The 13,204-nt window shown below is 41.9% G+C and overlaps 1 protein-coding gene across 1 annotated transcript in view; it reads left to right on the plus strand.

Moving 5' to 3' along the window:
- CLDN7 (claudin 7) overlaps positions 1–12,982 on the plus strand; it is a 31,875-nt gene extending 18,893 nt beyond the window's left edge. The window contains exons 2-4 of the mRNA XM_060779870.2: positions 6,930–7,094; positions 7,758–7,842; positions 9,326–12,982. Of these exons, the coding sequence (XP_060635853.2) occupies positions 6,930–7,094; positions 7,758–7,842; positions 9,326–9,494 (419 nt within the window). The 3' untranslated portion in view covers positions 9,495–12,982. The remainder of the gene's footprint in view (positions 1–6,929; positions 7,095–7,757; positions 7,843–9,325) is intronic.
- The last annotated feature ends 222 nt before the right edge of the window (positions 12,983–13,204 follow it).

Raw genomic sequence — 13,204 nt, forward strand, 5'->3', positions numbered from 1 at the left:
AACTGCCATGGTTAGTTGCTATGGAATCCTGGGAGTTGTAGTTTAGCAAAACACTAAAGGCTAAAGACCTTGCAAAATTGCATCTCCCAGGATCCCATTGCATTTCACCACGGTGCTGAAAGTGGTACCAAACTGCATTAAGTCCACAGTGTAGACGCACCACTAGATTGGATCTCCGTCATTAATAACATTTGCACACTCTAATGTTACTCAGTTGTATTTGGCTGCTTTTCTTTTGTATCATATGGAAGAAAAAAGGGAAATTTCTGCTCCTCGTTTCATGGAACCGAACCTGCAAAGAGTTAAATAAGGTGTGTGTTTTATGGCCCTCTGCTAGCAAAAGGGCCCCTTTTAGACTTTGTATCCTTTCCACCTGCAGAAACTCTACCTTTCGGAAAGGCCAAAGGTGGGGAACCGAACACAGGTGTCATTGTGGATGTCCTCCCGTTTGTCCTATTTGCACTGTCCGTCCTTGTGCAACACAACTGTTGTGCAAAACTCACAAATGTCTCCCTCCTCATTGAACCCTTCCCAAAATCATCATCATCTCCCAAGCTTTTTTCCACAGAAAAGTATCGACAAGTTTACTCCAAATCCCCAAAGCAGATGGGAATTTAGAGATTTGTAGTTCTCCAAAGTTACTTTTTTCAAGGCATTTTGGGTCAGCTGTGTAGTTTCTAATGTAGTTTAAGTTGTATTGTCGAAGGCTTTCATGGCTGGAATCACTAGGTTCTTGTAGGTTTTTTCGGGCTATATGGCCATGTTCTAGAGGCATTTTCTCCTGATGTTTCGCCTGCATCTATGGCAAGTTTAAGTTTTTTATATTGAAGGATTTAATAGCACAGAGGACTTATTTCAATTTTCTTATTATATTACTACTATTATTCCTATTATTGTTATACTATTATTATGGTTTAATGGCACAAAGGACTTCGTTGTTTATTACTTTTTCTCCTTCTTACTATTATTATTGGTATTATTATGGCTTAATGAGCCAAATAGCTTGCCGTTTTAATGTTTTTCTATTACTATTATAGTTTAATGACAAGCATGGCTTTACTGCTTTTAAATCCTATTTTCCTCTTCCTGTCTATATTCTGATTTTTACTTCTTGGCAACATGATATTTTGCAGAAGCACATTTGGACAGTCTTAATTTGCATTGTTGGCATATTTATGGTTAGCTGCCTTGGATCCCTATACTGTATAGTGAGAAAAAGCAAGTAAATATATGAATCCAAATAAAGCTGGAGAAGTTGGACAATCGAGGAAAGCCTTGCCTAAATAGACAACTGTTTCTTGATTGGGTGTATTGGCTGTGGAGTAGATGGTCTTTGGGGAGCCCCTTTTCCCAATTCTGCATTGAGATCTTAGAAGAGGGCTGGACTAGATGCCCTTTGGAGAGCCCCTTCTCCCAATTTCACATTGAAACCTTAGCGGAGGGCTGAGCTAGATGGTCTTTGGGGAGCCCCTTCTCCCAATTCCGCACTGAAACCTTAGTGGAGGGCTGGACTAGATGGCCTTTGGGGAGCCCCTTCTCTCAATTCCACATTGAAACCTTAGCAGAGGGCTGTACTAGATGGCCTTTGGGGAGCCCCTTCTCCCAATTCTGCATTGAAACTTTAGCAGAGGGCTGGACTAGATGGCCTTTGGGGAACCCCTTTTCCCAATTCCGCATTGAGACCGTAGCAGAGGGCTGGACTAGATGGCCTTTGGGGAGCCCCTTCTCCCAATTCCGCATTGAGACCGTAGCAGAGTCCTTGCAATGACTGCTTCTTCTTAGAGGAACTCTTTCAAGAAACTCAAGAGAGTCGAGATGGTGATTCATGTCTCTTATTTGCTCTGCTCTTCGTTCTGCAAACATATTTTCCTTGCCTTTCTGGGTCCCCACCCTGTTCCCAGGGAGCTTCCCTCTTTCTTGTTGACAACTGCGTTTTCTTTTCACTCCTTTTTAAAAAAGCAAAACTGTCCGCATGACATCCAATTTGTTGGGTGTTGGTCACCCTTCCCCGGCTGCTCTCGTTTTTGCAACGTTTCTTCTCTTGCAAACCATAGAAAAATGCAACTAAGCTTGCTTCTAAACCAGGCACGGGCCAACTTTGGCCCTCTGGGTGTTTTGGACTTCAACTCCCACAATTCCTAACAGCCTCAGGCCCCTTACTGACAAAGGAAGGATTCCCCCAGGCAAGAAGCAGCCAGGCTTGGAAGCTGCAAGGCCATTCAATGCTAATCAAGGTGACCAATTGCAACATTGAAGCTGCAAACAGTGCTAATCAAGGCCAATTGGAATAGCCTGGCTGCTTCCTGCTTGGGGGAATCCTTTGTTGAGAGGCATTAGCTGGCATGTCAGACTACTCAGAGAAGCCATTGAAATCCATTGAGCATGTGGATGATTTTCACAGAAAGGAGAAAATCATGAAAATGAATAAAATTTAGCTACCAGTATTTTTAAAAAAGTCTAAAATCAAGACAGTAAATAAAGAACAACACTTAGAAAATGGGAATTCCAGACAGGGAACAATCAGGGCCAGCTAACACCTCCCAACAAAGGATTCCCCAGGCAAGAAGCTGCCAGGCTTTGAAGCTGCAATGCTAATCAAGGTGGCCAATTGCAACATTGAAGCTGCAAGGCCATTCAATGCTAATCAAGGTGTCCAACTGCAACAGCCTGGCTGCTTCCTGCCTGGTGGAATCCTTTGTTGGGAGGTGCTAGCTGGCATGTCAGACTGCTCAGAGAAGCCATTGAAATCCATTAGGCATGTGGACATATTAACAGAAAGGAGAAAACCATGAAAATGAACAAAATCTAGCTACCAATAGTAAAAAAAACCCCTAAAATCAAGAAAGTAAATGAAGAACAACACTTAGAAAATGGGAATTCTAGACAGGAAACAATCAGGGCCAGCTAACACCTCCCAACAAAGGATTCCCCCCAGGCAGGAAGCAACCAGGCTTTGAAGCTGCAAGGCCATTCAATGCTAAACAAGGTGGCCAATTGCAACATTGAAGCTGCAAGGCCACTCAAAACTAATCAGTTTGGCCAATTGCAACAGCCTGGCTGTTTCCTGCCTGAGGGAATCCTTTGTTGGGAGGTGCTAGCTGGCATGTCAGACTACTCAGAGAAGCCATTGAAATCCGTTAAGCATGTGTACAATTTTCACAGAAATGAGAAAACCATGAAAATGAACAAAATCTAGCTACCAGTATTAAAAAACCCTCTAAAATCAAGACAGTAAATAAAGAACAACACTTAGAAAATGGGAATTCCAGACAGGAAACAATCAGGGCCAGCTAACACCTCTCAACAAAGGATTCCCAAAGGCAGGAAGCAGCTAGGCTTTGAAGCTGCAAGGCTAATCAAGCTGGCCAATCGCAACATTCACACTTGCCTACAACAGACATTATTCCACAGATATATAAACCCTATTTTCCTAGTTTCCAACAGACCTCACAACCTCTGAGGATGCCTGCCATAGATGTGGGTGAAACATCAGGAGATAATGCTTCTGGAACGTGGCCAGATAGCCCGGAAAACTCACAGCAACCCATATATTATGTAATTTATCTGCAATCTTGGATACATTTAACTTTTGAGTGACTAAAGGAGTGGAAACAGGAAGCTTTTGTTACTATATTACTCATTCTGATGGTTACTTTAGGCAATATATATATAAACACACAGCCCAAACTTTTAATGCCTTCCTGGTCCTCACTATTACATCGTTTAGGTTTTGAATTGTATTTTCGTAAAGGTGGTGAGCCACTCTGGGCATTGATCCAGAAGTAATATCAATAATAATAATAATAATAATAATAATAATAATAATAATAATAATATATTAATTATTTGTAGTCTGCCTCTCCCCATTGTTAAAACACATCACCATAAATACATGCAATAAAATGCATATTATTAAAACATATTTCTACAAAAGGCACATATTTAAATACAAGTTGCAAAGATTAAAATGCAATAATGATGGGATGTACAATTTAAAATTAATGGTTTGGACTGGTGAGGCCTGCCACTTGTAACCCACTTTTCCCTCGGAAAGAATATTATTATTATTATTATTATTATTATTGCAATAAAATAATAATATATTGCTAAAATATATTAATATTGGGTTGCTATGAGTTTTTTGGGGTTGTATGGCCATGTTCTACTAGCATTTCCGAGAGACCTCTGAACAAGCCTTTGAGAAGGCTTGTCACAGATGCAGGTGAAATGTCAGGAGAGAATGCTACTGGAACGTAGCCATACAGTGCAAGAAACCTCACAGCAAGCCAGTGATTCTAGCCATTAAAGCCTTCAACAACATGTTGTTGTTGATAATCATTATCTAGACTGAAATATCCAATAGTCCCTAATAATTATTATTATCACCATCATTTCACACAGCTAGACTGCAATATCCAATAGTTCCAATTATATTATTATCATCATCGTCATCATTTAACACAGCTATAGAGAGGGATTTGGGCTCCCAAATGTGCTGGACTGCAATATCCAGTAGTCCCCTCCCAATTAATAATAATGATTATTATTATTTCACACAGCTATAGAGCTGGGATATAGGCTTCCAAATGTGCTAGACTGCAATACCCAGTAGTCCCAATTAATTATTATTATTATTACTACTACAACAATGAAATAATTTATATTATTGCTAAAATAAATTAGTGTTATTATTATTAATATTATGGCCATTCAGTGCTAATCAAGGTGGCCAATTGCAATAGTCTGGCTGCTTCCTGCTGGGGGGGGGGGGGGGGGGTCCTTTGTTGGAAGGTGTTAGCTGGCAACCTCTAAAATCAAGACAGTAAATAAAAGAAATAAAGAACAACACTCAGAAAATGGGAATTCCAGACAGGAAACAATCAGAGACAGCTAACACCTCCCAACAAAGGATCCCCCCCCAAATGTGCTAGACTGCAATATCCAGTAGTCCCTATTATTAATTATTATTAGTAGTATTACTTCACACAGCTATAGAGCTGGGATATAGGCTGCCAGATTATTATTTATTTATTTGTGATGTTTGTATACCGCTTTTCTCAACCCCGAAGGGTACTCAGGGTGGTTTGCAATGTTGGCAACAATTCGATGGTAAAAAAAATTAAGGGTTAGGGTTAGAATCAGCACCACTTGTGTTTAAGTGCAGGCCAAGGTCTTTAGGCACTGCACCCAGTGTGCCGATCACCAGTGGGACCCCCTTGACTGGCTTGTGCCAGAGTCTTTGCAGTTTGATCTTTAAATCCTCACATTGTGTCAGCTTTTCCAGTTGTTTCTCTTCATTCCTGCTGTCAACTGGGATTGCGTCATCGACGATCCATACTTTGTTTTTTAACATGATCGTGAGGTCAGGAGTATTGTGCTCCAGAACTCTGTCTGTCTGAATCCGGAAGTCCCAGAGGAGTTTGGCGTGTTCATTCTCTGTAACTTTTTCTGGCTTGTGATCCCACCAGTTATTTGTCACAGGCAGATGATGTTTGTGGCACAAGTTCCAATGAATCACCTGAGCAACGGTGTTGTGCCTCTGCTTGGAGTCTGTCTGCGCAATCTTCTTGCAGCAGCTGAGGATGGGATGTATTGCTTCATCTGCTTCCTTGCAGAGTCTAAATTTGGGATCTGTTGTCGACTTTTCAACTCTAGCTTTGATGGCATTGGTTCAAATGGCTTGTTTTGGGGCTGCCAGAATCAGGCCCTCCTTTGTCTCCTTTTTCAGAGTCCCATTTGTGAGCCACAGCCATGTTTTTTCTTTGTCAGTTTGGCTCTCAATTTTCCCCAGGAACTGTCCATGGAGAGAGAGCCTTCTTTCGCCAGTTTTATCTTCTGCTCTGGATTGTGTTTTTACATTATTCACTCTTTTGTCTTTTGCACAATTCTGGCTTTGATGGCCTTGGTTCAAATGGCTTGTTCTTGGGCTGCCATAATCAGGCCCTCCTTTGTCTCCTTTTTCAGAGTTCCATTTGTTGTTGTTCTTGTTATTATTATTATAATTATTTGAAACACAGGGTCAGCGCCGATTGTTTTTAAGTGCAGGCCAAGGTCTTTAGGCACTGCACCCAATGTACCGATCACCAATGGGACCACCTTGACTGGCTTGTGCCAGAGTCTTTGCAGTTTGATCTTTAAATTCTCATATTGTGTCAGCTTTTCCAGTTGTTTCTCTTCAATCCTTAATAATAATAATAATAATAATAATTAATAATAATACTTATTGATGATGATGATGATGATGATGATGATGATTTGTAGCAAGTATTGGATAGCCAACTTTTCTAGGCAGGGTATTCAGACTACCATAACCTAGCATATTATGATTATTATTTGGAGCAAGTATTGGATAGCCAACTTTTCTGGGCAGGGTATTTGGACTACCATAACCTAGCAGATTATGATTATGATTATTATTTGTAGCAAGTATTGGATAGCCAACATTTCTAGGCAGGGTATTCGGACTACCATAACCTAGCATATTATGATTATTATTTGGAGCAAGTATTGGATAGCCAACTTTTCTGGGCAGGGTATTTGGACTACCATAATCTAGCAGATTATGATTATGATTATTATTTGTAGCAAGTATTGGATAGCCAACTTTTCTGGGAAGGGTTATTGGACTACCATAACCTAGCATGCCACTGATCCATGCTGGGTGGGGATGCTGGGCACTGTCATCCAACAAGTAATGCATGCTCTTGAAGTCCCCAAAGTGGGTTGCGCAGCTTGCAATTGTGCAAAAGGAGGACTGACCTCTCTTTGCTTATCCTGCCTTTCTTCCCAGCCGCCACGCAAGCCACCCGGGCCCTGATGGTGGTCACTGCCATCCAACAAGTAATGCATGCTCTTGAAGTCCCCAAAGTGGGTTGCGCAGCTTGCAATTGTGCAAAAGGAAGACTGACTTCTCTTTGCTTTCTTCCCAGCCGCCACGCAAGCCACCCGGGCCCTGATGATAGTCTCTCTGGTGCTGGGGGCCCTTGCCATGTGCATTGCCATCATGGGCATGAAGTGCACCCGCTGCGGAGGAGATGACAAGACCAAGAAAGCTCGCATCGCCATGAGCGGAGGCATCGTATTCCTGGTTTCCGGTAAGTTCCCTAAACTTGGGAATGTTTACGTCAGGTATGGGCCCACTTGGGCCCTCCAGGTGTTTTGGATTTCAACTCCCACCATTCCTAACAGCCGGTAGGCTGTTAGGAATGGTGGGAGTTGAAGTCCAAAACACCTGGAGGGTCCAAGTGGGACCATGCCTGGATTACACTATGTAATGATCATAATATCCTGCCTTGGCTCCATTCACCAAGTCAGGGTTCAAAGTGCTAGGCACCACTTTACTATAGGTTTTGTTTACTTTTGGGAAGTGTTTATCCTAATTGAATCATGGCCGCCAGATTGTGACAAAGCAAAGCCTCGCAAGACCATTTATTTTGGCTTGAAGGCTGCACAATGGAGGCCAAATCCTGCTTTTTCCTCCTCTTCAGACTTTGCCATTTGTATAGAGATTAACCAATTGTTCGAATGGATTCCCTGCAATCCCTTTCTGCTTCTGTAAACATCATCAATGGCTCTAGAAGCAAATTTGCTCCAATAAATCCTGCAGTTTGTCCACAGTTAGAGCAAGCTCTAGACTTGGAAGGGCCTCCCAAAAGTCATCCACTCTAACCCCATTCTGTAGAGGAAGGCACAGTCTAATCCCTCCCCACAGATGGCCATCCAGAGTTTTGATTACGATGATCTCTCATTTGATCTAGGTTTGTGTTGCCTCGTCGCTTGCTCCTGGATCGGAAACCAAATTGTGCAGAGTTTCTACAGTGTCCTGGTGCCCGTCAATTCAAAGTGAGTTCTCCTTTAAGAAGCAACATTTGATGGGGATGAATGGGGAAAGTAATGGGAAGCACAACAGTTTAGACCAGACATGGGCAAATTTTGGCCCTCCAGGCGTTTCGCACTTCAACTCCCTTATTTTTCCTATTTGCATGCCAGTCTTCCTTTCTCTCCTGTTAGTGCCCTCTATCCCAGGATCTGATCCCAGATTATATGGCAGTGTAGACTCATATAATCCAGTGCAAATCAGATGATCCGGGATCAAATCCTGGAATATAGGGCAGCGTAGATCCAGCCTGATACTTCTCAGGGACTTCTTACTTAAGCGATCCCTCATTGTCTGAGTAGGATAATTCTCCAGGGTGGGTCCGTAGGTGACTATGGAGCCCTAGTCTGGATCTGCATCTTCTCCCACAGTTTCCAGGTGGAAGGTGGTCCTGGTCGGGGTTGGCTTGATGTGCCTTCCTCTTGACACAGTTCTCTCTTTCGCCCTCCATTCGTGCCTCTTCAAATTCTGCAGCACAGCTGGTCACAGCTGACCTCCAGCTGGAGCACTCACACGCCAGGGCTTCCCAGTTCTCAGTGTCTATGCCAGAGTTTTTAAGGTTGGCTTTGAGCCCATCTCTCAATCTCTTCTCCTGTCTTCCAACATTCTGTTTTCCATTTGGAGTTTGGAGAAGAGCAACTGCTTTGGGAGACGGTGGTCGGGCATCTGGACAATGTGGCCAGTCCAGCGGAGTTGATGGCGGAAGACCGTCGCTTCAATGCTGGTTGTCTTTGCTTCTTCCAGCATGCTGACATTTGTCCGCTTGTCTTCCCAAGAGATTTGCACGATTTTCCGGAAGCAGCGCTGATGGACTCAATCCAGGAGTTGCATGTGACGTCTGTAGACAGTCCACGTTTCGCAGGCGTATAGCAGGGTTGGGAGGACAGTAGCTTTATAAACAAGCCCCTTGGTCTCCCTACGGATGTCCCGGTCCTCAAACACTCTCTGCTTCATTCGGAAAAATGCTGCACTCGCAGAGCTCAGGCGGTGTTGTATTTCAGTGTCGATGTTGACTTTGGTGGAGAGGTGGCTGCCAAGGTAGCGGAAATGGTCAACATTTTCTAATGTTACACCATTAAGCTGTATCTCTGGCATTGGAGAGGGATTGGCTGGTGACTGCTGGAACAGCACTTCGGTTTTCTTGATGTTCAATGACAGGCCGAGCTTCTCATATGCGTCTATGAAGGTGTTTAGAGTGGTATGTAGATCTTCTTCTGAATGTGCACAGATGACATCGTCATCAGCATACTGGAGTTCTCAGGGACACACCTCTTCCTCTAAGTATGTGACAAGCCCCAGTTTGTCCTTCTCCTGTGAGCATGGAGAGAGGCAAGATGTCAGCTGTGAGTTAGATAGCTAGGCGCTGTGTTAACTTCCAATATAGTAATGTAAGTCTTTGAGTAAGGTATTTTCTTTTGTCGGAGCTCACCTGTCTGTTCCTTTTTCCAGGTATGAATTTGGGGCGGCCATCTTCATCGGCTGGGCGGGGGCGGCCCTGTCGCTCCTGGGCGGGGGGCTCCTCTCCTGCTCTTGCCCCTCCAAAGAGGGCTACAGCGGGCGCTCCTACCCGCAAGGCAAGCCCATCTCCAAGCCCCCCAGCAGCAGGGAATACGTCTGAGAGAGAGGCCGGCGGAGCCCGCCTCCCACACACCTGCCCCAGGCACACCTGGAATACACACCTGGACTCTGCCCGGCGCCGCACACCTGGCGGATCTTGAACCTCGGCCCCCTCGGAGTGCCTTTTAAATGTTCTGCATTTCATAACGCGTTTTTAAGAAACTTAATTGTACTACTTTTTAAAAATAATAAACTGGCTTTGTAATTATTTAGGAGTTAGCTATATCTATCCATCTAGCCATCCACTGATCGATCTATCCATCTGTAGATAGATATATGGGTATTATAGAGAGATAGTGAGAGATAGATCAATGTATCTATCCATCCATTTTTAAGAAACTTAATTGTACTTCTTTTTTAAAAAAATAAACTGGCTTTGCAATTATTTAGGAGTTAGCCATATCTATCTATCTATCTATCTATCTATCTATCTATCTATCTATCTATCTATCTATCTACCTATCTATCTACCTATCTATCTAGCCATTGATCTATCTAGCCATTTATATTTATAGATATATAGGTACTATAGATAGGTAGATAGACAGATCAATGGAGACCATTGTTTAGGAGACCTACCTACCTACCCATTCATCTATCTATCTATCTATCTATCTATCTATCTATCTATCTATAATCTATCTATGTATCTCTGCCCATCCATTGATCTATCTGACCATTTATATTTCGAGATAGATATATAGGTACTATAGATAGGTGGATAGATAGATCAATTGTGGTTTTGTTATTGTTTAGGAGATACATCTACCTACCTATCCATTCATTCATCCATCTCTCTATCTATCTATCTATCTATCTATCTATCTCTGCCCACCCACTGATCTATCTAGCCATTTATATTTGGAGATAGATAGATAGATCAATAGATAGGTGGATAGATAGATCAATTGAGGTTCTGTCATTGTTTAGGCGATACATCTACCTACCTATCCATTCATCCATCTCTCTATCTCTCTGTCTATCTATCTCTCTATCTGCCCATCCATTGATCTATCTAGCCATTTATATTTAGAGATAGATATATAGGTACTATAGATAGGGGGATAGATAGATCATTTGAGGTTTTGTCATTGTTTAGGATATACACCTACCTACCTACTGACCGACCGACCGACCTACCTACCTACCCATTCATCCATCCATCCATCCATCTCTCTATCTATCTATCTATCTATCTATCTGCCCATCTATTCATCTATCTAGACATTTATATTTAGAGATAGATATATAGGTATTATAGATAGGTGGATAGATAGATCAATTGAGGTTTTGTCATTGTTTAGGAGATACATCTACCTACCTACCTACCTATCTATTCATCCATCTATCTATCGGTCTATCTATCCATCTACCCATCCATTGATCTATCTAGCCATTTATATTTAGAGATAGATAGATATATAGATACTATAGATAGGTAGGTGGATAGATAGATCAGTGGAGGCTTCATAATTGTTTAGGTGATACTCCTAATGTCTGTCTATTTATCTATCTCTCCATATATTTAGCCTTCTATATCTATAGATACATGGGTGCTATAGATGGATGGATGCATAGATAGGAGATACTCCTATCTATCTATCTATCTATCTATCTATCTATCTATCTATCTATCTATCTATCTATCTATCTATCTATCCATCCATCCATCCATCCATTGATCGATCTATCCTTCTATACCTATAGATTTATGAGTACTATAGATGGATAGATGGCTAGATATAAAAGGTGGTTTTAATTATTTAGGAGATATTCCTATCTATCCATCGATCTATCCATCTATATGTATAGATATATGGGTACAATAGATAGATAGATAGATAGATAGATAGATAGATAGATAGATAGATAGATAGATCAATAAAGTAGGCTTTGTAAAATTATTTAGGAAATACTCATACCTATCTGTCCATCCATGCATCCATGTGACTACTCATTCATTGATCTATCTGTCCATCTATATATCTATAAATCTATCAATCTATATATCTATTGATCTATATATCTATAAATAGATATATGGGTACCGTAGATTGATGGATCAATGGATCGATAAAAGCCTATGTAATTATTTATCTATCTATCCATTCATCTATCGATATATTTGCCTGTAGAATCATAGAATCAAAGAGTTGGAAGAGACTTCATGGGCCATCCAGTCCAACCCCATTCTGCCAAGAAGCAGGAATATTGCATTCAAATCACCCCTGACAGATGGCCATCCAGCCTCTGTCTACTCATTCATTTATCTATCCATCTATATATAAATAGATATATGGATACTATAGATGGATGGATAGATAGATCAGCAGATGGGTAGATGGATGGATAGGCGGATAGATAACGGTACAAGGGGCATCTACACTGCCGATCTAATGCGGTATTGTACCACTTTAACTACAGTGGCTCATTGTTATGGAATCCTGCGAGTTGTGGTTTTGCAAGACATTCAGGCTCCTTTCCAAATAGTGCTGATGACTCAACAAACTACAACTCTCATGATTTCATAGCCATGGCAATTAAAAGTGGTATCAAATTGCCTTTATTTGACAGCATTGGATGTACACATAGATATGAGTGTATCCCTTAAATAATGTAGATATAGATGTATATAATCATGGGTGGGATTATGGATCCATATCATCTGCAATTAACTAGCGCCTTGTAAAATGAAAGGCAGGAATTTCAAAGTTTTCGATGCTGTCTCTTCAAGGCGACGATAACACATTTTTATGAAAACCAAAGACGGGATCACATTTGGATGGATGTAAATCCATATCTGGGAAAAGACCAGAGTTTGGAATGAATGAATGAATATATATATGGAGTGACACCTCACAATTTTCCTGGTTTTGCTGGGAGTTCAAGTCCAAAACTCGCAGTAGACATCTTGCCTCTCTCCATGCTCACAGGAGAAGAATAAAATGGAGGGAGCTTATCTATTATATCGAACTCTCCATAGTGCATTCATTTGGAATTGAAATAGAATGGATGATGCTGAGACATTTCACCCTCCTTTTGGGACTACAACTCCCAGCATCCAGGAAAATAGAAAGATGGACATGTTACAAGAACTACAACTCCCACACCATGGAGAGAAGGCAAACTAGATGGCTAGATTTCTATGGAAATAGCTTGGCCTTTTGGATAACATTGAGTGGCAACACTCAGCAGCCTCAAGGACATTGGTAGAGGATGATGGGAGTTGGAGTCCAAATTCTACAACAGTATGGGTCAACTTGGGCCCTCTAGGTGTTTTGGACTTCAACTTCCATCATTCCTAATAGCCTCAGGCCCCTTCCTTTTCGGATAACATTGGATGGTAACACTCAGCAACCCCAAGGACACTGGTAGAGGATGATGGGAGTTGGAGTCCAACTGGCTCTACAATAGGTATGGGTCAACTTGGGCCCTCCAGGTGTTTTGGACTTCAACTCCCACCATTCCTAACAGCCTCAGGCCCCTTCCTTTCCCCCCTCAGCCTCTTAAGCGGCTGAGGGGGAAAAGGAAAGGGCCCGAGGCTGTTAGGAATGATGGGAGTTGAAGTCCAAAACGCCCAGAGGGCCCAAGTTGGCCCATGCTTGCTCTACAAGGCTGTATAATTTGCAGAAATTTGGATAAATCCTACCTATAACCCTCACTCACCCCACTTTCCCTATATTTTCACTCCCCAATGATTATATATTTTTG

The sequence above is a fragment of the Anolis sagrei genome, chromosome 6, assembly GCF_037176765.1.
Source record: "Anolis sagrei isolate rAnoSag1 chromosome 6, rAnoSag1.mat, whole genome shotgun sequence".
NCBI classification, from domain to species: domain Eukaryota; kingdom Metazoa; phylum Chordata; class Lepidosauria; order Squamata; family Dactyloidae; genus Anolis; species Anolis sagrei.